At 41.3% G+C, this 24,938-nt stretch overlaps 1 protein-coding gene across 3 annotated transcripts; it reads right to left on the reverse strand.

Annotated features, from left to right (window-relative positions):
• Window positions 1–2,757: 2,757 nt before the first annotated feature.
• On the reverse strand, window positions 2,758–23,667 carry LOC129181197 (ubiquitin-conjugating enzyme E2 Q2-like). Of its 3 annotated transcripts, XR_008570388.1 has the most exons (14): window positions 23,321–23,666; window positions 15,757–15,861; window positions 15,527–15,649; window positions 15,386–15,442; window positions 15,144–15,293; window positions 12,314–12,398; window positions 9,488–9,548; window positions 9,315–9,405; window positions 9,169–9,227; window positions 9,040–9,088; window positions 8,876–8,971; window positions 5,694–5,934; window positions 4,291–4,357; window positions 2,758–4,203 (listed from the first exon to the last, which is right to left on the reverse strand). XR_008570388.1 is itself a non-coding variant. In XM_054776012.1 (13 exons), exons 1-13 carry the CDS (start codon window positions 23,477–23,479, stop codon window positions 4,172–4,174), a joined length of 1,131 nt encoding a protein of 376 aa, XP_054631987.1. In that variant the 5' UTR covers window positions 23,480–23,667; the 3' UTR covers window positions 2,758–4,171. The 3 variants fall into 3 exon arrangements, 2 of the variants coding, with proteins under 2 accessions (XP_054631987.1, XP_054631986.1); XM_054776012.1 differs by lacking the exon at window positions 5,694–5,934 and having other exon boundaries at window positions 15,144–15,290; window positions 23,321–23,667; XM_054776011.1 differs by lacking the exon at window positions 5,694–5,934 and having other exon boundaries at window positions 23,321–23,660.
• Between the last annotated feature and the right edge of the window lie 1,271 nt (window positions 23,668–24,938).

A 24,938-nucleotide genomic window follows, 5' to 3' on the forward strand; every position in this document is an offset into this window, starting at 1 on the left:
CTGTCAGGCTCTACAACACCTGCACCACCTGAACCATGTTGTAGACACTATGTCACTATGTATTCTTTACTTGCGTATCTTGCTTGCTGCTGTAACAGGTGAATTTCCCTGCTATGGGATTAATAAAGTACTACTACTACTACTACTACTACTACTACTACTACTACTAAAACACAGTAAAATCCCTCCTTTGTCACGGTTAGTTGGTTCCAGACCCGACTGTGCTAAGTGAGTAGGATTCCTTATTTACTGTATTAATGGAATACTTTGGTAGTTAGAGAACAGAAAACCTGTTTACAACCTTCTAAACATGATTTTTAGCATCATTAGAACCCTAAAGACATGAAATAACACCCCTATAGTCACCTTTACACTCCTGTTACCCAATATAGTAGACATAACAAGAGAAAATAAGACATAGTAAACCTGTTTATGACCTAAATATGTTTCCTAAACATCAATAGAGCCTTGTAGACATGAAATAACACCCCTATAGTTACCTTTACACTCCTATTAGCCGCTATAGTAGATGTAATAAGAGAAAATAAGACATAGTAAACCTATTTACGACCTAAATATGTTTTCTAAACATCAGCAGAGCCCTTCAGGCATGAAATAACAGCCCTATAGTCACCTTTACACTCCTATTAGCCACTATAGTAGACATAATAAAAGAAAATGGCCAAATGCAATCAGATGGGTGTAGACATCCAGGAGTCACAATGGACGACAAAATCAGCTGAAAATCCTACATGAAAAAATATGCAACATAAAGCAGAAAGAAATACTTCTGAATGAAGCAAAATTCATTCTGGACCAACGATCACTCCATGCTCTCCACTGCACTCTGGTTTAAATCTAATATACTTCAGGGTTTAAAATAAATACATTACTACAAGTAATAATTACATTATTAGCTTAGTAAAAGAATGTACTTATTTAAATTAATACTTTAGTATTACATGAATACTTTAATGTTTATTGTCTTATATTCTTTATACTATGATAGAAATTACGCTACTTTTTTCAAAGTATAGGTATTGTCAACCATCACAAGTTAGCATTGTGCTCATGTGTGTAGCTGTAAACGTGTTCCGGTGGGAGGGGAAGTTGAGCGGGGGACAGACAGGAAGTGACATGGGGGGTGTTCTGGATTACTGCGCCTGTTGTGAGATCATTCTAACATGTAATAAAAACCTGTTGCTCCGGCGACCAAGTCTGGTGCTTATGTGTCTCACCCAACATTCCAGTAACATTACTGACACCACCTAGTGGCCAGTGCAGAACAGAACACATTGTCACATCTGTGAATGCCGTATTTCAGTTCATTTGGACGATTTTTATGCTTGGAGATGCTTAATTTAGGCGTCATCCACACAGAAATGTTTTCAGGGCAAAGTGTTTTATCGTTTCAGCCTCTTATCCGCACAAGGAACGGGGTTCTGGGTGACCTGAAAGGGTATTCTTTGAAAACTGTTTCCAGAGTGGGAACATCTGGCAACGCCGCATCGCCATTTCCATACAGACTAGCAATCGTCACCGCCCGTCACGTGACCAGAAATGAACTTTGACGGCAACTCGACATAACATATGAGAATTTCAACGTACACGACTCACCTCAGTCGATAGTCTCCTGATATCTTGTTGCCTTGTACTCCATAAAGACTCGCGGAAGCATTTCCACCTCTCGTGGAAGTCAGAGAGTGGATCCGTGGGGTCAGGTGCTGGGTGTTACATCTCTGCCGCCCGGGCCTCCATCAGGGGTTTGGGGGCAGTGCCCCCTGCATCCCTGGGCGGGGCGGTCCTGTGTCAGAGGTCGGCCATGGGGTGGCCCGGGGCGGACTGGTCTCCGTTCCCTGGGGGGGGAGGGGGTTTCTTTCCAGTGGTGAAGGCGTCTCTGGGCATGCTGGTGTGTGGCCCCCGGTGCCCGTCTGCCTTTGTGGGGTGTGATCTCTCAGGGGTTGGCTGCCCTCTGGCCCGCCAGCGCCCTGTTGGGATTGCCTCTCTGCCGCCGCTTGCTGGTCTTCCCGGGGTGGAGGTCTCTCTAGGCTGGCTCCTGGGGGACTGATCTCTGTGCTGCCTGCTCCTGTGGGCCTGGTGGATTTTTGGCAGTGGGGGCTCAGCCTGGCTTTTTGGGGCGGGGCTTTCTGGGCGGTGGCAGGTGACAATTACACGATCACACATTGTCCTTGTCTCTGTTCTTTTTTTTGTCCCCCTCTTATCCACCCCCCGTTTTCTTTTCTCTTCTTCTCTGTCCCCTCCTGCTCCAGTCCGGCTGCTCCAAATTTGCATAAGAACAAAACATCCAAGTCAAATAAATTCTGTATAACAGAGGAAGCGTATATCACACTTCTCCATGGCAGAGTAAATCTGTTGAGCACTTGAGGGCATTTAGATGTACAATTCTATCTGCCTTAAAGGCTGGACAGGACAGGGGAGAAAAAATAACCCTAACCCCCTTTTTTTTTTTTTAACTCATCAATTTTTTTTTCTCCATGTCCCCTGTGGGTCTCAGGAAAAAATCATTCTGGTTAGCGCCCCCATTTAAACCATGCAACCTTTCATGACGCTGACTTTTACAAGCATTGGGATTGACAATCATTAGGAACCGGAATCGTTCAAAATCAAACGATGCCCAACCCTACTTACTGTGAAGGACGTGAAAGCGGCCTACTGTCTGACAAATCACCCCAAAAAACATTTGCTGCATTACAAATGGGTATAATACAGTACAAAAGGAAATCAGTTCAACGGAAATCATCTTAAAATTCTTTATTCATAAACTTGATGCAAGTTTACAAATTACTGTACATGGTCAAATGTCTTCAAATGAAAAAGAAAAACAAAAAAGAAACTGAAAACCAAGCAAGCAAATTGTGCGAGACGTCATCTGTTCATTGAGTCCAGTTCCGAGAAGTGCGCAACGCCGTTCCTACCTGCCTGACTTTCAATCTTTCCAGCTCCTGTTTTCACCCCTCAAGGCGGAGTTTTGGCATCCGCAGGTCGGCGGTGCCCACGTGGAGTTGATTCTGGTCTTCTGGGTTGCGTACACTTTTGTCACAATCCAGTGCTTCAGAGAAAGATGCCCTCCAGTTGGCATCTCAGCGTCCTTTCGCCTTGATTTTGAGGCCTCGGTGAGTTTGACAAATGTGCTCAGAAGGCAAGGGCACAGCACGGAGCATCAATCAAGTTGGGTTCCCTCCTAAGTTCCTCTCACATCTGCCGCTGTACGGGGAAAGACAGCAGTGACGGTGACCAAGTTAAGACAAATTTAGCACTCTCACACTAGAAGCAATCCTTCCATTTATCATGCCAAAAGCAGCACAGAAAACAGGTAACTCCGTCATGTAACAGGATTGTTGGAAGGTGCAAACCACGACAATCAAGGCATGTCTGGACTAACCGACTGCACGAGTACTGAACCCGACAACCTTTGTTAAATGACTCTGCAAAGTCAGTTCAGCGCAATTCTACTGAAGAGGGATCTACCTTTCCAGCCACAAGTGAGTGTTGCACTACTACCACAAACGTAGCCAATAGAAAGCCATCTCTTGCAGGGGTGACATGTTGACAGGGATAAGGCAAACGTTATGCTCAGCTTTTTCAAATCTCACCGCATCGTGTCCTGTTGTCAAGGATGTCTAATTTTGACCAGTTCTCAGACGACAACCCAGCTCCGTTTGGTTCTGTGGACCCCAAATGCGCCACACTTTTTTTTTTCTTTTTTTTTTTTAAAGACAAGAGTGTAGGGTCAGCTGCATTTAAAGATAACCATCAAATCTATGGCAACTGGCTCATTTATTGTCCAGGATGCTCATATAATAATTAAAAACATTTGGTAGATAGTTCAAAAACAATATGTGTACCTGTTAGTTAAAAAAAACAAAATAACGCCAAGCGCTTGGGTATGACTTTGACCGTTCTCATTTGAAGTCCACTTTGTCCAAGCAGTTTTTTCCTCCATGCTCGGACCAGAGAAAAGGACAATCCAAGATATATGAACAGGGCAGGTAACACCCTCACATCATATGAAGGAATACTTTTCAGATGAACCAACCAGACGGGTGTGCAACAAACGTGATACACTCCCAGCAAGTCAGATGGGGGGAAATACTCCAAAGAAAATGAGACACTTTGACCCATGTTCCCAGTGCATAGTGGTTGGAGATCCTTATCCATCCTCTTTAGGGGGTGTGTACCAGCCTGGAAAGGGGGCATAAGTATATAAGTAATGCAGTACATCAGGGTGGGCATGCACTGATCCCAAATCAGTGACAAGCATTTACGTACCGTTCTTTTCATGAATCTGCACAAGGGATTTGTACGACTGTTGTGCTCTGGCAAGATTGTACTGGTTCTATGGGACAAAAACATTCAATTACATGCAGACAGTTGACATTCATCAAACATTTCATCACTACCATAAGGCAGGCAAGGAAGAGCCTCATTTTTTAATGACGGAAAAATAAATCTTAATATTTTCCCACTGAACTGTATTATAAATGTTTCACATTTTCGTTAAGTAAAAATCGCTGAATTTGCACATTTCCTGATCAGAAACACGGCAGAAGCGTGGCTCCGAGGCCCCACCTACCGTCTTGAGTGTGCACTGAGTTCGCTCGTGGTGCCTACCAGTTCTAAGTGCAACATCATAATCTGCTAATCAGTCAGTAAAATACGTAGAAATGTCACGAGGGAGGGAGCTGCAGTACCGATGCATCCTGAATTGGGGCGCGCGTGCTTGAGCTGACACTTCCGGTGAGGAGCGTTTTTTTTTTAATTAATTTTTTCAATTGAAATACACAAACAGCGGCGCCAACTATAGCTAGATTTACAAACAAGTCAAATGCAAAATATTTTTATGCTCTGCTGAATGAATTTGATTGCCAGGATGGAGGATTGTATATCCAATCTCACCAGGAGGTGATCAGACTTTTACAACAAAGCAACAGAACTGTTCCTTCCTGGAGGAGGGTGCATGTACTTCGTATACAGATAAACAGCAACAACACAAATGTTTAACAGACGGTAAAAACAAATAAATGGGACAAAGAAGTATCTGAAAACAATATGAAAACTTGAACCAAAGTGAATTAGTCTTGTCTTTTTTTATTTACGTGGTTCTTAAAGGCTCACTGATATCATTTATCCACTTTGCTTGAATACGTTCTATATGGTTTGCAGTTGTGGTCTACATTGTTCGTTTTGTCAAAGCCAACGGTCAATTGGTAAAAATGACATTTATATTACGTGGCGGGAGCCATGACTAACAGCTGTCCTTGAAAGGGGGCGTTTCCCAGAAGTGACGTCAGCGAAGGCGCGTAGACATGTGAACAGACATGGCGGCGTACCAGACAGAGGATGTTTACGGCCATTATAGCGAAGACTTGAGCCATGTGTCAATAGTTTTCGAGGAGGAAGAAACATCTGGAGTTGAAGTTGCCATATTTATTCTAAGCGTATCGTTCAGAAACCAACTATGAAAGTGGCGTGTCAGGCGCCGAGATGTCTGGTGATTATGACGAAGACATGGGGGTGGCCTCAAAACACAGAATGGTAGGTGTAAATTACTTTGGAGTTGCTCATCCTTCAATTATTGTTTTAGATGAGCGTGCGTAACATGTAGAATGCTTGTCGCTATGGTGGCATTGTGATTACAATACAATATGTACTGTAAATAAGACATGACTTACTCTGTTCTGTGCCAACTTTGACGCCTTTCTCCTTTCCTGTGTAGCATAGCATCGGGAATAGCATCCTAGCATCCAAAATGCGTTTATAGCGTACTTTCAAGCCAAATGCTTCTTGTAAAGGGGTTCCTTCATAGCAGTCTTCAGCAAAATGAACTTTGCAAAGAACAAAACGCGAGGTGATGCATCCATTTGTCTCTCCTTCTCTGTACTTGCTTCGTTCATTGTTGTCTTAAACCTTCGTCTTTTGGAAAAGAAAAGAAACTTACAGAATCACTGACACCGTCAACATCACAGTATCATTGACACTGTCAACATCCAGTGGCAACTCAACATTTGGTCATTTCTCCTATTTTGATGAAAAATATACCAAACAAAGTCAGCGAGCTACCTCTGGAAGAGTTTTGTTTACCGGGAGTTAGCTGAGAGCTGCACCTTTGCCGACGTCGCTTGGGAATGGCCCCTTTTCTAAGGTGCAATTCTAAATTTTACGAATTTACAGCTCGCAACATAGAACATAATTACAAACAATACAGAACATATTTAAGCAAAGTTGATAAATCATGTCAGTGACCCTCTAAGGAGGTTCTAAGTCGAGATTCAAAATGCAAAAAGAAGAAACGGAAGTGACACAAAATCAAGAAGCATTAAAGTGAAATAGGCTGTTCATCACCTGATGAAAAGTTTAAGTCCATAGCTAAAAAAAAAAACAACAACAACCTGGAAACCCCCCTAAAATAGAAATAAAATGATTTTAAAACAGGACTCAGTAATGAGTAGCTGCAACATTCTTCTTAATGACCTCAAAATGGGTTTGGTCCAGTGTTTCCAGGAGGCTCGTGGGAATGTTGCTCCAGGTGGTGAAGATGGCTTCACGGAGGGCATCCACTGTCTGGAACTGATGATTTTTGTAAACTTCCCTGGCCATCCATCTGTACATGTTCTCAAGTGGATTTAGATGGGGGGAACACACAGGATGGTCCAAAAGAGTCATCTTATTCCTCTGGAAGAAGTCCTTTGTGAAGTGCAGCGTTGTCCAGTTATTACCACACAGACCAGGGCCTTCAGTCATGAGGGATGCTCCCTGCGACATCTCCATAGAGGCAAATGCAGTTTGACGCCCCTGTGCAACCTCAAGCTCCATTGAAGGATCGTGATGGTGCACCCTCCACTGTGCTGTGTGTAAAATATCTCAGGTGGGAGCTCCCTGTCACGCCAGCAACATTGGAAGCCATCAGGACCGTCAAGGGAGGAAAAAAGAACTTTCTTCCACTTTTCAATGTCCCATGTTTGGTGCGCTCCTGCAAATTCCAAACAGGCAATTTTGTGGCATTGAAAGAGACGAGGCCTTTGAAGACAATGCTGGACTGCGATTGGCACCAGTAACAACCTTCATTTCGGCCGAGGATGGTCCCGTATCTTGACGGACCGCCAATGACATCCTCCGGCTCAGGGCCAGTGACATTTTTTGGGGTTTACCACTTGACTTTTTGGTTCCATAACCCTAAGGATGCTTCCAACGATTGTCTTGCTGCATCCAACTTCCGCTGCGAGAGGCCTTGCTTATGCAGTTCAACAATCCCGCCGCGTTAAAAGAGAGAAAGCTTTATTTGCCTTTGCCATCAAGAGACCATGAATGTGTGAAAGACTGAAAATTACATTGAATTCACATTTTTTCCTCAGATTTTGCCTTTTAGAGGCTGTGGTCAAAGTTTTCATCATGTGATGAACAGCCTATTTCACTTACTCACTTTTTTTGCGTCTCACTGCCATTTCTTCTTTTTGCGTTTTGAAGCTCTATTTAGACACTTGTTAAGATCCAACAGTGCAAAATTAAATTTTTTGCATTTTTTCGATTCATCTTCAACTTTCAATCAGTGTAAATTATGTATTATCTTGGTTAATTGGTTCCAGACCCCAACGTGATAAAGTCTGTTTTTATGAATGGAATATTTTTCTGCTTAGAAAACCTGTTTACAACCTTTTAAATATAGTGTTTAACATTATTAGAGCTCTCCAGACATGAAATAGTACCCCTATAGTCACCTTTAAACTCCTATTACCCAATACAGTAGAGACAAAAAGAGAAAAAAAAGATAATGTAGACTCACATATTTGCATTGGCAGAGTTCCTTGTTATTGTTCCTTTTTTGACTCCCCCCCCCAGAACTTCTGTGGCGGCTATTGTCTAATCAATGTAACATTACTGACATCTAGTGACTAATGTACAATAATACATATCGTCACAATGTGTCTTATCACTGCATTGGTATTTTTGTTCATTTTGCCATTTCCATACTTGAAAATGCATAATTTAGGCCACAATTATGTAAAATTTGCTTAAATATGCATTTTTTTTTTTTTTTTACTAATAATTCAACCACGAAACAGTGATGATTAATACATTTTGGAAATCTGTGAAAGAGTCATGCCACAAAATTTGAAGTGCAACGTGGTGACTGTATTTATCCTGCAACAGATTCATATTTCTTTTCAACTTTTTTGCTTAGATCTATCAATCAACTTGTATTTGTACTTTTTTGTATTGTATATTTCTTATTTACCTTTTGAGTGTTAGGTTGCTATGAGACGACTTCAGTGAGTTTTTTTCACAGCTCATGATGGGCTCCTGTCAAATCAATAGCTTCCATTTCCTCGCTGACTCGCAAGTGGTAGGAGTTGTGACGTAAAGGAGATGTCACGACATTATAGCATAGCCTTACATTAGCTGCACCCCGCATAAGCTGCAGGGTTCAAAGTTTAAGAAAAAAGTAGCGGCTTTTCACCGGAAATTACTGTATATGCATCATGGCCAAGTATGCACCACCAGAAACATATTGTAGTCCTTTTGGAAGAACTCACTTCTATTAATCATTACAATGACTCTGTTTGCATTAGCAAGAAAAACAAATCAGCCTAATATCTGAAGCCTACATTAGGAAGCATCCCTGAATATGATGCTGTGTACAGCACTACTATTTACCAAGTCCATCATATTGGATCCGGTGAGCCTAACTGAGTGTTGCCTTGTTTGCACCCAAAGGCAGATTTGAGACAGCAAACACGGCGGCAAAACGGCGACTTGCTCACATGATCTTAAGCCTTGTGAGAATGTCGATGTAAAGCATGACTGAAGACTCTTGAACATGAATAGCAGCACTTCATGAATACATTGATTGTGTCACCTTATTGGCCCCAAACTGAACTCTGGCCTTTCCTTTCACTAGAGTTGCATTTATCTGCATAATGACAGATTCTATGGAATAGGCACTGCTCCAGCCCTGCAAAACACACACAAATAACCTCCAGTTATTAACAAATCCTCTGGAAATCGTAGTTATTAACCCACCTGTTTTGTGAGAAGTTCCATACACAAGGCTCCTCCTCCTAGAACATAACTGGAATAGAAATATGGGGATGAGTTTGGAGAAATCCAGGTGTGTTCAAAGCGGGCGGGAAGAGACGAGCACACACTCACCCTCCAGAGAGCACAGGAGAGACAACCCGCACAAAAGGTGGGTCAAAAGGAAAATTATCCTGTCGTTGCAAGGAACACAAATACTTCAGTCTTGATAAGACTCTTTAGTGCCAAAACGGAATTTGACAATGAATAAGATGACTCACTTTATAAGAGAAATTGAGCAAAATGTAGTCTACTCCTTCCTTTTCTTTTAAGACCTGCAAGTCACTATGCAGTGGACTGTCTGGGTCTACCCTAGAAAGAACAACAGAACAGAAATCACACATACTCATCACAAGCTGGACAAACTGAAAGCAAACGAGGTTTTACCACTTACGTCCTTAACTTGACATGCCAGTCATAAAGGCTGTCGTTGACTAGTTCCACTGAATAAATACCTGTCAAATGACACAAAACACACACACACACACACACACACACACACACAGCGTTAAGTAAGCTATACATGAAAAGCACAGACATGACATCATCACTAAAAGCGGGCAGACCAGCAGTAACGTACACTAAATGTTGTGAAAACATTCACGCACAGACCAATGTTGGGACAGGAATGACCTGTTGACAAACTGAAAATAGCAGCAACTGTTTGTTGATTTGTCCTAATCAAATATCATGACATTACTACGACCACGTTACTACAATCAGGAGAACCAGACTGTCGAGCAGAGGGAGCCACCTGCTGTGGCCCAGCACGAATGCACTGTATTCGGGCACACGCTCCGAGCAGCCCTTGTGACGCCACAAGGGTCTCTGGCAAACCTTTAGCCCTTTTCAAATGCCGCGGCGCTGGCGTTTCAGGTGGGTGGCAAGATGTTTTGTTTTTTTTTCCCCTCATTGTGGAGTGTTTGGCACAACGAGGAAAGTGGATGTTTGTTTTTACAAGTGAGCTCAGGGGACGTTAAAGGAAAAGTGCACAATTTTGCCCATCACCCACAATTCTTATGTGAGACATGAACACGCATCTTTCTGGGTTTGGTTGCGTTTTAAAGATATAAAAACAGCGAAAAAGACTTACCTAAGAAAGCAAGTAATGGGAAACACTTATTCCGACTCTCAAGCCTTCTGAAAAAAAAAAAAAATCTCCAAAAAAGCGCCAACAAGGCTCCATTTATATAGAATGTGACGTGCATATTAACCCAGCTACAGCAACATTGTTAATATTATTAAACACTGTAACGCTGATTGAACTACGTTACTGGCATATTGACACCTTGTCACGCCACGCCAGCTAGCTTCTAGCTGGCTAGCGACTAGCTTCACCACACGCGCTCACAGTGCGTCAGTGTGGATCTGCCACTCCTGCTGTTGCTGTTTTTTGTTTTTGAGTTTGGAAAGGTTAAAGCTAGGTGTAGCCAACGTTCCCTCTAAGGTGCGCGAGTGCGATCTTGTGTTCTCAGAGCACAACAAATCCTTTCTACGCAACAAAGTAAAATCCAACCTTGTTGGACTGTGAATAAAATAAACACGACAATTTATTCTGTACCATTTTGCAATGCAACTTCGTGACTGACAGGCGAGAAAAAGCGCCAACAAAATGATGACCAACACTGTTCCTGATCCTGCTAATTTTCTCAAAAGCGACTAGTGACAAATCTAGCCACTTTTTCTGCAATCATTGGAAATTTTCCTGGTATTTGGGGACTTAACAGTGAAAGCACGTATTGATCTGCAGCTTGTGTTCTCACGGAGCAGTGGCGGGTGCTCGAGAGGGCCGCCCTGCCCCAAAGCAGTCTCAAGCCGTCGAGATGCCACTGGGATGGATCTCGCCCTGTTTTACAGAGTGGAATCTAAACTATAAATGTTTATTATCTTAATTAAATTACCATTCATGACACTCAAGCCTCATTCGGACTTGTTCACTTACCTATCATGACTTACGATGTGTAATAAGTTGAACAAGTAGTCCTAACTACAAGATAAGAGGAGGAGGCTTTAAATTAAACTAAGAATCAAGTTTATTTGTAGTTCCAAATGTAATTAAGGTGTTTTTACACACTTTTTTCTCTCCTACAAGGTTATGCTTTTTTCCTACAGCATCTGTTACAACAGCATATTCAAATAATACGCAAATTAGCCAATGACGTCATCTAGCCAATAGCTACTTTTCCTGCTGACGAGTTGGCAACCATGCCTGTCTGCCCTGTTGGCACTTGTGCACGTGTGACCAGATAAAAGTATGTGGCTTGGGTTGACGTTCACTTTGTTCCTTGTTATGGTGAGAATGAAAAATTGTCCATAAAATGTGTAGTCATTTCACGACAGCTTGTCACATCTATGCCAGCGTGTGTGATTGCTCACGTTTTGATCTCATTCCGTTTTCTGCCAGCTTTACACATTTTGCCTGGCTAGAAAGGCAGGCAGGCAGCTAGCTAGCTCGCTAGCTCATTTTTGTCCCACGGGTGAGCAACAAGTGGCTATCACATTCATGCTAACATACTTTTTTTCACTTAACAATGTTGCCCTCTTGTTATCATGATAATACCTAAAGTTGTTCAACATAAACACGTAGTGTCTACAGCTTTAAAATAGTGACGCGTTTACGTGGGAAGGTAATGCTTAATCATTTTCTGTAACCTTCACTTTGAGATTCATTTTGGTCTCATGTCATGGTCTCATGTCATGGTCCCATGCAATGGTCTCATGCAATGGTCTCATGTCATGGTCTCATGTCATGGTCCCATGCAATGGTCTCATGCAATGGTCTCATGCAATGGTCTCATGCAATGGTCTCATGTCATGGTCTCATGTCATGGTCTCATGCCATGGTCTCATGCCATGGTCTCATGTCATGGTCTCATGCAATGGTCCCATGTCATGGTCTCATGTCATGGTCTCATGCAATGGTCTCATGCAATGGTCTCATGCAATGGTCTCATGTCATGGTCTCATGTCATGGTCTCATGTCATGGTCTCATGCAATGGTCTCATGTCATGGTCTCATGTCATGGCCTCATGCAATGGTCTCATGCAATGGTCTCATGCAATGGTCTCATGCAATGGTCTCATGTCATGGTCTCATGTCATGGTCTCATGTCATGGTGTCATGTCATTGCCGATGCTTGTCAAAGAGGTATGAACTGTAGATCTTTTCTCTGACATTGCTGTGGTACTATAGGGAAACTGGACAGCTGTTTATAGTCACCTGTCTTGTAACTCTGTGATCTGTAGATCTCCCTGAGTTCCTTCATGAGGCGGTCCGAGGCCTGCACAGACCCAGAGACTGCCCCCTAAAAAATACACAAGTGGATTACTGAGGTTGGGGGGGAAGGGGTGGGGGTGGGACGTGGGGGGCGGGGGTTGTCAGGGTTTTGCAAGTCCCAAGGAAGTGTTTAATCTCATGTCAAGTCAAGTGTCAAGTAAAGACCTGCGAGTCCAATTCAAGCCTCAAGCCAAAACAAGACAGAGTCCTTCCAAGTAGGGATGCTTCGATCGATGGACAGATTTCGGTAAAAAAAAACAACACATGATCGGCATTTGCCGTTAAACGCCATTTCAAAGCCAATCAGAAAAACCCATCGCCGTGCGGCAGGAAATCCTACATGTCTGCTGTGTCACCAACAAAATGAGGCGTCTTGTGTTGAACTTCTCAAATGGCATGGTCAACTGTCAGGGGGGACGTGACAGACATATTTGTGCAGACCTGCCAACGTGTATGATTTTATCACACTCGGCATGCGATTGGACTCTGGAATACGCTTGTATGCTTCGCTGTGCTCCATTTTGTTGTATTTTGCTGGTTTCAGTTTTGATTTCAGTCTGTACAGCACAGATCAATAAATAGATATTATCAGTTTCTCAATAGTATTTCAAATCAGGGGGGCCAAAGCATTTCTGTCCTCCAGTGAGGGCATGACACAAAAAAATCGAGAACCACTGGGCTATGCCAATCGATGCCAGCCTGCTTGATCACTCCCTTACCAAGCTTCTTGTCCTCACGCTCACCGCAGTCACACTGTTTTTAAAACAAACGAGCAATGCGTTTAGTTTGGAGCTGGTTTTTGTCCCACATGGAAGTGGACATCAGGCTCGTGGGGTATGCACTAACTTTTTCACGTGTCATTGAACAGTTTTGAGCTCTTGTTATCACAATACCAACGATGTCTCGTCCCTCCAAACGCTATTTGTGTGTGTTTAATGAGTATGAAGCCTTATGCTGGTGATACTATGACAGGGGTCTGCTAGCTCGCCAGATGATTTTCAGTAGCTTACTAAAGTGTTTCTGACAAATGAGCACAAAATGGCATAAAGGCGATGGGCACACTGTTTGAGTGGAGATGTGCTTGGTAAATAAAGTAGTGTACAACTGAAATGTTGGCAGTCAGGAAGAAAAGACAGACAGTTGACAGCTCTAATAGTGATTAAAGTTGGTCACCTCTGCAACCTGGACAATACTTTTGTTCTCTTTTAACTTAAGCACCACACATTTCTTTGCTAAGTATATTTATTTCTATTATTTTACTCTGTTAATTTTGTTATCTTGAGGAAAAAAATAATCACTCAACAGTTTATTTCCCATGTATTTGTTTTACTGCAAAACGTGCATCAAATTAAATGCAGGTTTGTGTCAAAATAGTACAAAAATGGTTTCACACAAATAAAGGCAAAAAAACACGGCAATCCGCCCGAACGTTTATTTTATCCACTTATGTCTTATTATTATTATTTATTATGCATTACTGAAACTGAAGGGATCTGTTATGCTACAAATGTATTCTTATTCTATTTTCTTAGCTCTCCTATTTTGCTTTGTTTTATTTTTTTAAGTGATTAAGTTTATTAGGACACTTTTGCAGAGCTGCTGGCAACAAGAATTTCTCTCTATCTAATAATTACTATGTGCCAGGGGCCCTTGGAATCGTGTAACGGCACCCCTGACCAGTATCACTCATCATAAAAAAATTGAAATATACAGTTATTCCACGTGATCGGTATTGGTATTGGCCGATCTTACTTATAGATGATCAGTATCGGCAGCATAAAACCCTGATCCGAGCATCCCTACTTGTAAGTCATAAGTCATAGGGTTTGCCAAATAAACAGCCATTTCAACAATGTAACAATCTATTGCATTTGACAAATGCAATCAATGCATTTTGAATTGAAGACCAGTGTGGCAAGAACGGTCATAAGAAGAGTGCTAGCATAATTTTTTCCAATTACGGTAATCCCTCGTTTAATACGGTTAATTGGTTCCAGACCCCATCGTGATTAGTGAATTTCCGAAGTTGCCCCCGCGACCCTAAAGAGAAGAAGCGGTATAGAAAATGGATGGATAGATGGATCTATTCGTAGTTAGAGCACAGAAAACCTGTTTACAACCTTTTTAAATACAGTTTTTGACATAATTAGAACCATCTAGACATGAAATAACACCTGTATATGCAGCAAGGCGACGGAGAAGTGTATCCAAACTCTACCGCCTTGGCTCTGTTGGTCAAGGGCTGGGTTGAATTGTGGAGGGGTTTTTACAGCTTTCATACATGCATTGCATGGCGGTACTGCGGTGGAGCTCACTCCTGCACACCTGGTGGTGAGTGGTAAGTACTTCACCTTTGCTGATGGCTTGTATTTAATTAGCTTTTTTCCCCAAACGAGAAATCTTGTCACGTTTTAATCTCGTGAGATCAGATCTCGCGACACCCCTATTAAAAAGTCATAAACCGGTTTTCAATGCTCTAACCACAAGAATATTACATATATCAATATTGAATCCCATTTCGCAAAAATTCCCTTATTGCGGGTCTTCAACCAAATAAGCACGATAAACGAGGCTCGACTGTATGTCAAAAGTGGAGACGCACACGTATCTTCCAGGATCAAGGCTAGATTTTCAACAATACACTTCTAATACCCTTTTGTGGGACATGAGACACACTTCAATTAAAAATTGTTGTTTTTTTTTTGTTTTTTTTAAATATGGGATCTTTAATACAGGGTTATTCCGATTAAAAAAAACAAAAAAAACAACCTACATTCAAGTGGTCCTGTCTCTGGTTTTTACGGATCTTCTCCAGGATTGCCAGGTTTTCTTTTTCGATCCCGTCATCTTCCGACTTTTTGCCCTCCACGGGCTCTTCTTTCATCTCGTAATGGTCCAAGTCTTGGTCCAGGTCAATGTCCTGCTGCCACAGTCAATCAGTGGTGTTTAGATACACGTCATAAAAAAATAACTAAATTGAATAATATGGCAATAACAATTCACAAACATTGCTACCTCTGCCATTTCTTCCTCTTCTTCCTCCTCAGATGTCACTTCATCTGATGGCCCGTGCTGAAGTGTGGTAAAACGACAAAAGTTAGATGTTGACATTTTTCCAACATGAGCAAATCATCTGCATGTGCACTGACCACCTACCTTTCGCTCTTGGATAATGGGGCCAGCAGGTAGAGGCTGGTCGAGCATCTCTACATCTGGATGCTGAGGCAGGTTGTAAAGACGACAGAGATCACAAATGAGGCGCTTCAGCTGCTGAAGAAGCTGCATGCAGAAAAGAGCATTACGTGAAAAATTTAGTTTCAACAATGAGCAGAGTCCCTGTCATTTTGACCTAGCGTGTTGTGCTGGATGCATGCAAGCAAACTTACCAACGTGCTGCCTTTTCGGACATCCTCTAAGCGCTCCAACACTTCTGCAAGACTTGGATCATCAGAGTCTACAAACCATATCGGAGGTGTTGAGGGGTAAGACTCCTGCAAATAAAACAGCAAACGGAAGTGAATATGGTGCAGTGTTTCTCATACACAGGCCTGTCACGACAACAAATTCTGCTGGGTGATAATTGTGCTATAAATTATCGACGATAATGTCAACCTTTTTTAGACCATGTTGTCATTACGTTTATCATTCAAGATCACTGTGTCATGTCCCATTTGAGCCACTAGATGGTACTCAAGTTTAGCGTATCTGTGTGAGGCACAGAAGCGTCACCACTTCACATACCCTGGGTATCCAGGCCGCCAACCGGGACGAATGCCCACAGCACATCCACACTGGAACTGTGGCATTCGGCTTAGAAGCTATCGCTTTTGTGCTTTCATTCATATTAGTTTGCTTGCTAATTGCTAGCTAGCACTCAGTGTATTGAATCACTACAAAGCTAGCCCCCACCTCCACATACTGTGACAAAGACGCTGCATAACTGACAGGAGGCTCACTCTTTCCCTTAATTTGACTATACAACCAATGCGCTCAGACACAAGCAGAGTGAACCCGCTTGTCATCCAGCCTGTGTACTACAGCGACACGAGGAAATGGAACAGGCATACACGTACACGTCAATTTATCAAGGCACCTTTATTATTATTTATTTATGATCAACCTTGTTTTTTTCTGTCCTTCATTTACTCATTTTTATCGATTATTGTGACAGGCCCACGTGTACATTATCTTTAAAGCAGCGCACACTGACATGGAGCCCGGGAAACTTCAACAGGATTATTTTTTTTTTAATTCCCGCTAACCTTGACCGGACCGGTGGCCAGCCCATCGCAGCATGTAAACAGACAAACAACCATTCACACTCATATTCACCCCTGTGGACGATTTAGAGCAGGGTGTTCACGTTTTTTCCATATACTGTGACCGTGATGAGTGATTATCTGCACTGTAGGATTCCTTATTTGCAAATTGTATGGTTGCAAATCTCTTTGCGGTAGGATGGTCAGATTTGCACCGAGATACACAGGTTACGATACGATACATGTTAAGTACAGAACGATGCTGTGGTTGACGTCTGCTGATAGACAATCTCACGTTATGAAATTTTAAAAAAGTTCCATGAAAGTGGCATTCTTGCAGTATTTTCAAACGTGTAAAGAGGCGCATCATTTCCCCCGCTGGCAAAGATAAACTCAACAGAATCACATGACAAATGTATTTATTTTTAGACACGCACCAAAAAAAAAAAAAAAAAAAGACTGAATCTTTTTGCTTGATGGGATCAATATATATATACTGCTCAAAAAAAATTAAAGGAACACTTTAAAAACACATCAGATCTAAACTGGGGGAAAAATGATGTTGAATATGTTTCCTGATAATAAGTGGGTGATGTATTAGTAAGAAAATGATGCCACATCATTTGATAGAAATGAAAATGATCACCCTATAGAGGGGGGAAATCAAAGACACCCCAAAAATGAAAGTAAAAAAATGATGCAGCAGACTGGTCCATTTAGCTAAAATGTCATTGTAGCAACTCAAAATGATTCTCAGTAGTTTGTGTGGCCCCCACGTGCTTGTACGCTTGCCTGGTCCAGACCTGGGAGGAGACCCCCCAGGACACTACGGACACCATCTGTAGTCTCATTAGGAACATGCCCCGAACTTTATTATAAATCTTCCTCTCCGAACTATGACTGCCATATTTTCCCTTTACGTTCGTATCATGACAACTTTTTCCCCAACCTAGTTTTCCAAAAACTACAACTTTTAAAAAAATAAAGTCTTTAATATGTCAATTTTTTTCTACTAAAATCACGTTATAATACTTTTATGTAAAATTACAACATTTCAGCATTAGATTACAACTTTTTCTCTTAATACATATAGATTTTTTAGGTTTCCTTTAATTATATTTTAGAATGTGGGGGAAAAAAAAAAAAAAAAAAAAAAACAGCAGCAGGCCACACTTTGTCCACCCCGGTCTCCAATGAAGCAACACACCAAGTCCACACGGGGGTCTGAGCCGAGCTGATGGAGTCTGGCGTTCTTGTTAAACTTTAATGCCGATCTGAACACGCCAACTGCAGCGCTCAAGTCCAACACGGTAAACCAGGACTACGTTTGTACGTCGCTCTCCACACCCACACACAACACAACACTTTCTCGTCATCCGTCAGTCACACTGATGGCGAGCGAGGTGCATTCACAAACACTGGAATTATCAACATTGGCTGCCACAGTGGTGTACCAGTTATCAATTTCTGCTTGTATTGTGCATTTGGAATGTACGCACATAAAAGAAAACTGCACTTTTGGAATTTTGCCCATATTTCTCAATCCTTGTGTGTGCCTTCTAAAGATATAAAAACAGCTAAGAATGCACGTAATGGGGCACGCCTATTCTGCCTAGAAAGCCTTCTGGAAAAAAGAAAACTCCAAAAAGCAGCAACAACGCTCCGTTCCCATAATGTGACATGCATATTAACCAAGCAACATGGGGCATTCTAAACAGTATTATACGGAACGGTGCTAAGAAAGACTACCCTCTTTATTTTATAGATGGAAATGATAAATATGACAATATGAATCAGGTAGTTGAAAAGTTCAACAACTACTTCGTAAATATCGGACCGGAATTGGAAACAAAGATCCCAAATGACCCACCAGTAGAAGAAAGAAATGAGATCATAGACAATAATCCCAATTCCATGTTCCTCACTAACATTACACAAATGGAAATCATTGATATTGTTAATAAATTCAAAGCGAAAACATTAACGGATTGCAACGGAATAGAAATGGAAAGGATAAAAAGGGTTATAAATGAGATTGTACAACTGCTAACATACCTTCGCAACCTATCATTCCAGACAGGTCAATTCCCAAATAAAATGAAAATAGCTAAAGTAGTTCCAATCTTTAAAAATGGAAACCGACCAGTGTCCTTATTGTCACAGTTTTCCAAAATCATTAGAAAACTATTCAATAACAGGTTGGACAATTTTATAAACAAAAATGAGTTACTCGTGGACAGTCAATACGGATACAGAACTAACATTTCAACTTCCATGGCACTGATAGAAATTACAGAGGAAATCACCAATGCTATAGATCACAGAAAGTGCACGGCTGCAGTATTTATGGCTTTAACAAAAGCCTTTGACACAATTAATCATGATATTCTAATCACTAAACTAGAAAGGTATGGAATCAGAGGGTTAGTCTTGAACTGGGTTAAAAGCTACTTAGCTGACAGGAGGCAATATGTGAAGCTAGGAGAACATACGTCCGAGGAGTTAAACATATCATGCGGCGTTCCCCAGGGGTCAATCCTAGGACCAAAACTATACAATCTATATATAAACGACATCTGTAAAGTCCCAAGAGACCTAAAGCTAGTATTATTTGTAGACGATACAAGCGCATTGTGTTCTGGAGACAGCACACCAGAGCTAGTACAACAAATCACAGATAAACTAAATCTACTAAAAAGATGGTTTGATAAAAACAGACTATCCCTGAACCTCAGTAAAACTAAAGTAATGCTATTTGGTAAGTGTAAAAAGGAAACGTACCAGCAAATACAAATTGATGGTGTAGACATTGACAGGGTGAACGAAAATGCATTTCTCTGGGTTGTAATGGATGAGAAGATGAACTGGAAATCTCACATTAAAAATATAAAACATAAAGTGGCAAGAAACACAATACTGAATAAAGCTAAATTTGTCCTTGACCAACAAGCACTACATACGCTCTACTGCTCACTGATATTACCATATCTAACTTATTGTGCCGAGTTATGGGGTAGTAACTACAAAAGTGCACTTCAGCCACTAACTGTGCTACAAAAAAGGTCATCCTTTAGGATCATCCATAATGCTGCTTACAGAGAACACACAAACTCTTTATTTATAAAAATTACAATTATTAAAATTTGCGGATCTAGTAAACCTTCAGACGGCTAAAATTATGCATAAAGCAAACAATAACCTTCTACCGAAAAATGTAAAACAATTCTTATCAACAAGAGAGGAGAAATATGATCTGAGGGGAAAATTGAATCTAAAACACCTATATGCACGGACAACACTGAACACTTTCAGCATTTCTCTATGTGGAATCAAGTTGTGGAATGGATTGAGTAAGGAACTCAAACAATGCACAACAATGAGCCATTTTAAGAAAAAGTACAAGCAGTTGATGTTCACAAAATACAAAGAAGAAGAGACCTGGACCACTGTGTACATACAATACAACATCTAACCATTACTATACTGACTACTAACTCTTCATTGTGGTGAGTACATGGTCTGTACTCACTCATTGTCAATCAAACACTTCTTCAATCATTCTATCAGTTATTATTAAGCCTGTAGCTTCCTTTTACTAAGTGAAAACCTTGGTTATGATTGCACTACACTGCCATGTAGCCTTACAAAGCATGAACCAAGCTACGGCCACATTGGTGGTATTGTTATTAACATTTTTACGGCCAATAACTGCGTAGCTGGCGGGGTGACACCTCGCCACACCACACCCGCTAGCTACTAGGCCGGCTAGCGACTAGCTTAACCACACACTCGCTCACAGTGCCTCAGGCCACCAGCCAAAGGTAACGCTACATATTGCTGCTGTGTTTTTGTTTTTGACGCTAGGAGTAGCCTTCCTTTCTATGTTGCTGTGTGAAATCAATGCACCCAGGACGGATGTTCCCAAAATCATGGTACTATTAGTGCTATCATGAATGTACCTGTTACTACATGCTCACAGCAAGGATACAAAACCAGAAAACCTTGTTGGAGCTTTCTAGGCCCAATAGCTGTGTCCCATTACGTGCATTTGTTACCTGCCTCTTTTTTTATCTGCTTTTATGTCTTCACAACACACATTCCAAATAAAGTACACTTTGAATTGTATTCATATAATTGAAGTATTTAAATTAATCATTTGTTCAACATGCACAGCACAAAAATCCTTAACAAAAAAAAGTTTAATATTTGTATAATTTCTATTTTTTGTTGTTTGTTGTTTAGGTAATGCTGCAGACTGTGTCATTTCAACGTGACCACCCATAACTACTTGCAAAATACTCAATGTTGAATGGCCTGAGAGTGAAATATGTGCAAATTACTGTTAGTCAGAGAGTCATAAAATACAATGGAACCTTGGTTAGCATCATTAATCCTAGCTCATGACAAAACAGGAAGATGTTGTCTTCGCTGCCCCACTGTCTTTGGGAACAGTCACGTCTTCAGTGAAGGTAAAAGTAACCTTAAATGTTCATTTATCCATTTCATTTGTCATTTATATCCATTTTGAACTGATCAACTTCCGGTTCCGGTTGCCATTTTGTTAGCAAGCAACGGATGCTAAGAAGGACGTTTGTGATTTAAAAAATGCAACAAGAACACAACTGGGCTCGCATGGTGTATTAATAACACAACAAGACACGTGCCGTATTGTACGCTATCCGGAAAATGTACGCAAACCAAGGCAAAATTATGGTGTAAATTTTAGACCTAATCCAAAAAATACGCTAACATTGCTTCCACTGTACTCGAGATGTCCGACAATATTGTCCGACCAGTGTTCTCAGCTGAAACAGGAAACAGAAAACCAAAACAAGAGCCCAAAACAGGAAACAATGTGAAAACTAAAGAAAACCAAAACTAAAGTCCAACCAGTCATGCGGAGCATGACATAACGTACGGTGTCTTCCTTTGATGCTTATAATTTTATATCACACACCTAGCAGAGTCGTACATAGAAATGTGGCCGTTTTTTTTCCCACAAAGGGTGTTTATTTGAAGATATGCTCATGATGTGACATCCGTTTGAGGGAAGAGCTGCTGTCTATATCAGCATCGGTAATGAAGTACTTGGACAATAACCGATATCGATAAGATATACACTACGTTTGCATGCAGTCAATATTCGAGCTCAAGTCAATATTCCGGTTTCTGAAACATTTGTAATAACTCGTTTACATGCGTGACGTGAAAAAAACCCAACATCAACAACAAAAACAGCACAGACTACGTCTCGACGCACGGAAAACGTCATGACGCAATGCGCGGGGCCGGTAGCAGTTGTCTTTGTTTGCACTTTGGTGCTGGTGCTGACCCACTACCAGTACTTGACAATATTCTGTCTCCCTTTCTTCATGAATGCAAGGCACGGATGTGAAGAAATAGGAAATAGGAGCCGGACCGGTGCCACACATATCAATGCTACCCATCTCCACCAGAATTTCTGGCTCACCTTCTGACAGGTTTGACTTTGGCGGTACTTTCAACCGTCCATAAAAGGCACAATAATGTTCCTGTCTTTCACTACACGAACGAGGTGGCTTGTTTCCCACTCGCTCCAAACATGCGGTGTTTTGCGTGTTGCCGTGTTTACAAGTAGTTCCTGCCAAAGACACGATTCCTTTCCAATGAAACATGCAGATCAGGGGTCACCAACGTTTTTCCTTGTGAGAGCTATTTTACAAAATGAAAATGGCCAAGAGCTACTCATTTTTGTAACATTTATTTTCAGAGCGTATTTTAAACCCAAACAAAGCGAATATGCTTGTTTTACCAGAACATGAACAAAATGCTGGTGTCCACAAGTCACATTTTGTATTTCAGAATGCATTTCTTTCTACTGTTCTTTCATTATTAACTGAAAACCTGAATGAAAAGCAGGCTTGCGGGCACCTCATGTGGCCGTGGGGTGCCCGCGGTGTGTGTGTACATGACCCAATATTCGGGTTAGAACAGGAGGATTTATTCGGGTTTTTAAAAACGGAATATGAGCATATTCCGTTTTTTCAAAAGGCTTATAATAACCCGTGCTCAACCGGGTTATTGCTAACATTCCGGTTATGATAGGGTTATTTGACTGTTTAAGTCACAGTTCTGTGGTTTACATAAGCCCAAACTATCCATTCGTAATACATGACACGCTTCAATGACATAAAAACGGAGGCAAACATTTGAAATAAATCATATTTACCACTAAACCCGGAAATATTCCGCAAATGTTTTCTTTTTCTTCTTTATCGCTAACATTTAATTTCCAATGCGTTGACGGTTCGAACATGTTTGCCACGACAGCGTTCCCGTCGACAGTGGCAAACATGAGATGTTGAGTAAGACATTCCATTAAATGCTGTGGACATTGAGAAAAAACAAAGTTATCTACTAAGCGTTATAAAGTGCTGCTAATATTTAGGCTAGCCTGAATAGCTAGCCTTACTTTCAGTCAGTAGCAGCTAGCAGAAGCCACTGCAGCGTCGTTAATATTCGACTGCTGTCCTTCTCAAGAGTTCATTCCGCACTTTTGTTGTCCTAACATTTAACGCCGTCGACCACGTCTCTGTGTGCGCATAAAATGTGGCAAGAAAAGAGGTCCACTCGGCTGCTTTCAAGAGACTGAAGCAGGGGAAAAGTAAAGTGTTTGAGCTAGCTGGTACGCAGAGAGCTGGCCTGGACCCACCGTGATGTTGCAGTGGATGATCAGCAGCTTCTCTCCTGTTACGTTGAACTGGCAACTCAGTTCGTCGGGTTTCCAGTCTATGATTCGGAATCTTTCGTGGTTTGGGTCAAAGATTGACTCTAGAAACTTCAATTCGGCCTTCAGCCCCGACACCGACATCTTGTGCTCATCTCAAAGCGAGCAGGCCGCTAGCGGAGGGGAAGTCGGGGCGGAATGCAGTCGAGGCGGCTCTGCGGATCTCGCATGTTAGCGTGAGAACAACAACAACAAAAGAGCTGCAGGGTAACGTCGAGAAGGAAAGATAAAAGATGACAACGTTCTCAATAATGCATGCACTCTGCATCATAAAGTTAACGCATTCTTCTCAAATCAACAACTGTCACCCATTCAAAGAGCGTTTGTTATTTCATATATTACAAAAGACAAGTTGAGGCAGGTACTTGCAAGAAATATTGACTGAGAAAAAAAATGTATATATATATATATATATATATAGATATATATATATATATATATATATATATATATATATATATATATATATATATATATATGGATCAAAGTTGACAATATTAAATAAGAGTTGAAAGGTGCCGTACTGTCCAGTACTGTTGAATATCTTAATTATATAATTTTATATACAGTAGGTTTTGCGGGGGTTATGGCCCAGGACCAGTGAATAGTGCAAAACCATGGCGAAAATGTGTCTTGTTGACACATAACTTGCTCCCCACCCTCCAAACGCACTTGCTGGTGTGACGTTGATGCTCTCCTCCAATTTTGGATCAACATTTACAATAAAAGCGTCTGTTGTAATTATCCAATTAGATTTAACTCCAGAACTACCCCCTTCCCACCCCCCTTCAATTGCCATTGTTCACTCATGACACAATCCACTTGAAAGGGTCGCTAACATGATGTATCAACTTCGCTTAAAAATATTCAATATTGTTTGTAATTATGTTCTACATTGTTCGATTTGTTCAAAGCAAACGGTAAATTAGCAAAAATTACATTTACAGTTGATGGCGCCAGCCATGATGAACGAGTTCGCAGCTCAGCCTCATTTCCAGAAGTGACGCAATGGAGGTAGTATGCTCGGCGAAACAAACATAGTAGTGTACGAGACAGAGGATGTGATTACAGCCGAGATTTGAGCCATGTGTCAATTGGTGTCAATGAAATAGGCAACTTGCAGAACATGGAAATGAAGACTGGTCGCCTTCAAAACACAGAATGGTAAGTGTAAACTACCCTGGAGTTGCTGATCCTTCAGTTATTTTAGTTTTAAATTGTTTTCTCAATGAGTGTAAAGGGCTTTTAATAGCCTGTTTTAATGTACATGTGGCCGCACATCCTGGATGAATGTTAGCCGCTCCGTCCATCCATTTTCCTCCACTCTCGAGTCCGGGTTTCAGGGCCATAACAAGATGATAACTTGCCACAACATTCAACAATATAACATTACCAATATACTGTATGCTATTTGAACAGAACATCTACATCTTAGCTTTGTGTTATATGATGACGGCAAATTAGTCTAATAACTAAAAATACATATAATATACAATCAGGCGTCATCAACGTTTTTTCTTGCGAGAGCTACTTTTAGAAAATG

This window comes from Dunckerocampus dactyliophorus, chromosome 5 (assembly GCF_027744805.1).
Source record: "Dunckerocampus dactyliophorus isolate RoL2022-P2 chromosome 5, RoL_Ddac_1.1, whole genome shotgun sequence".
NCBI classification, from domain to species: domain Eukaryota; kingdom Metazoa; phylum Chordata; class Actinopteri; order Syngnathiformes; family Syngnathidae; genus Dunckerocampus; species Dunckerocampus dactyliophorus.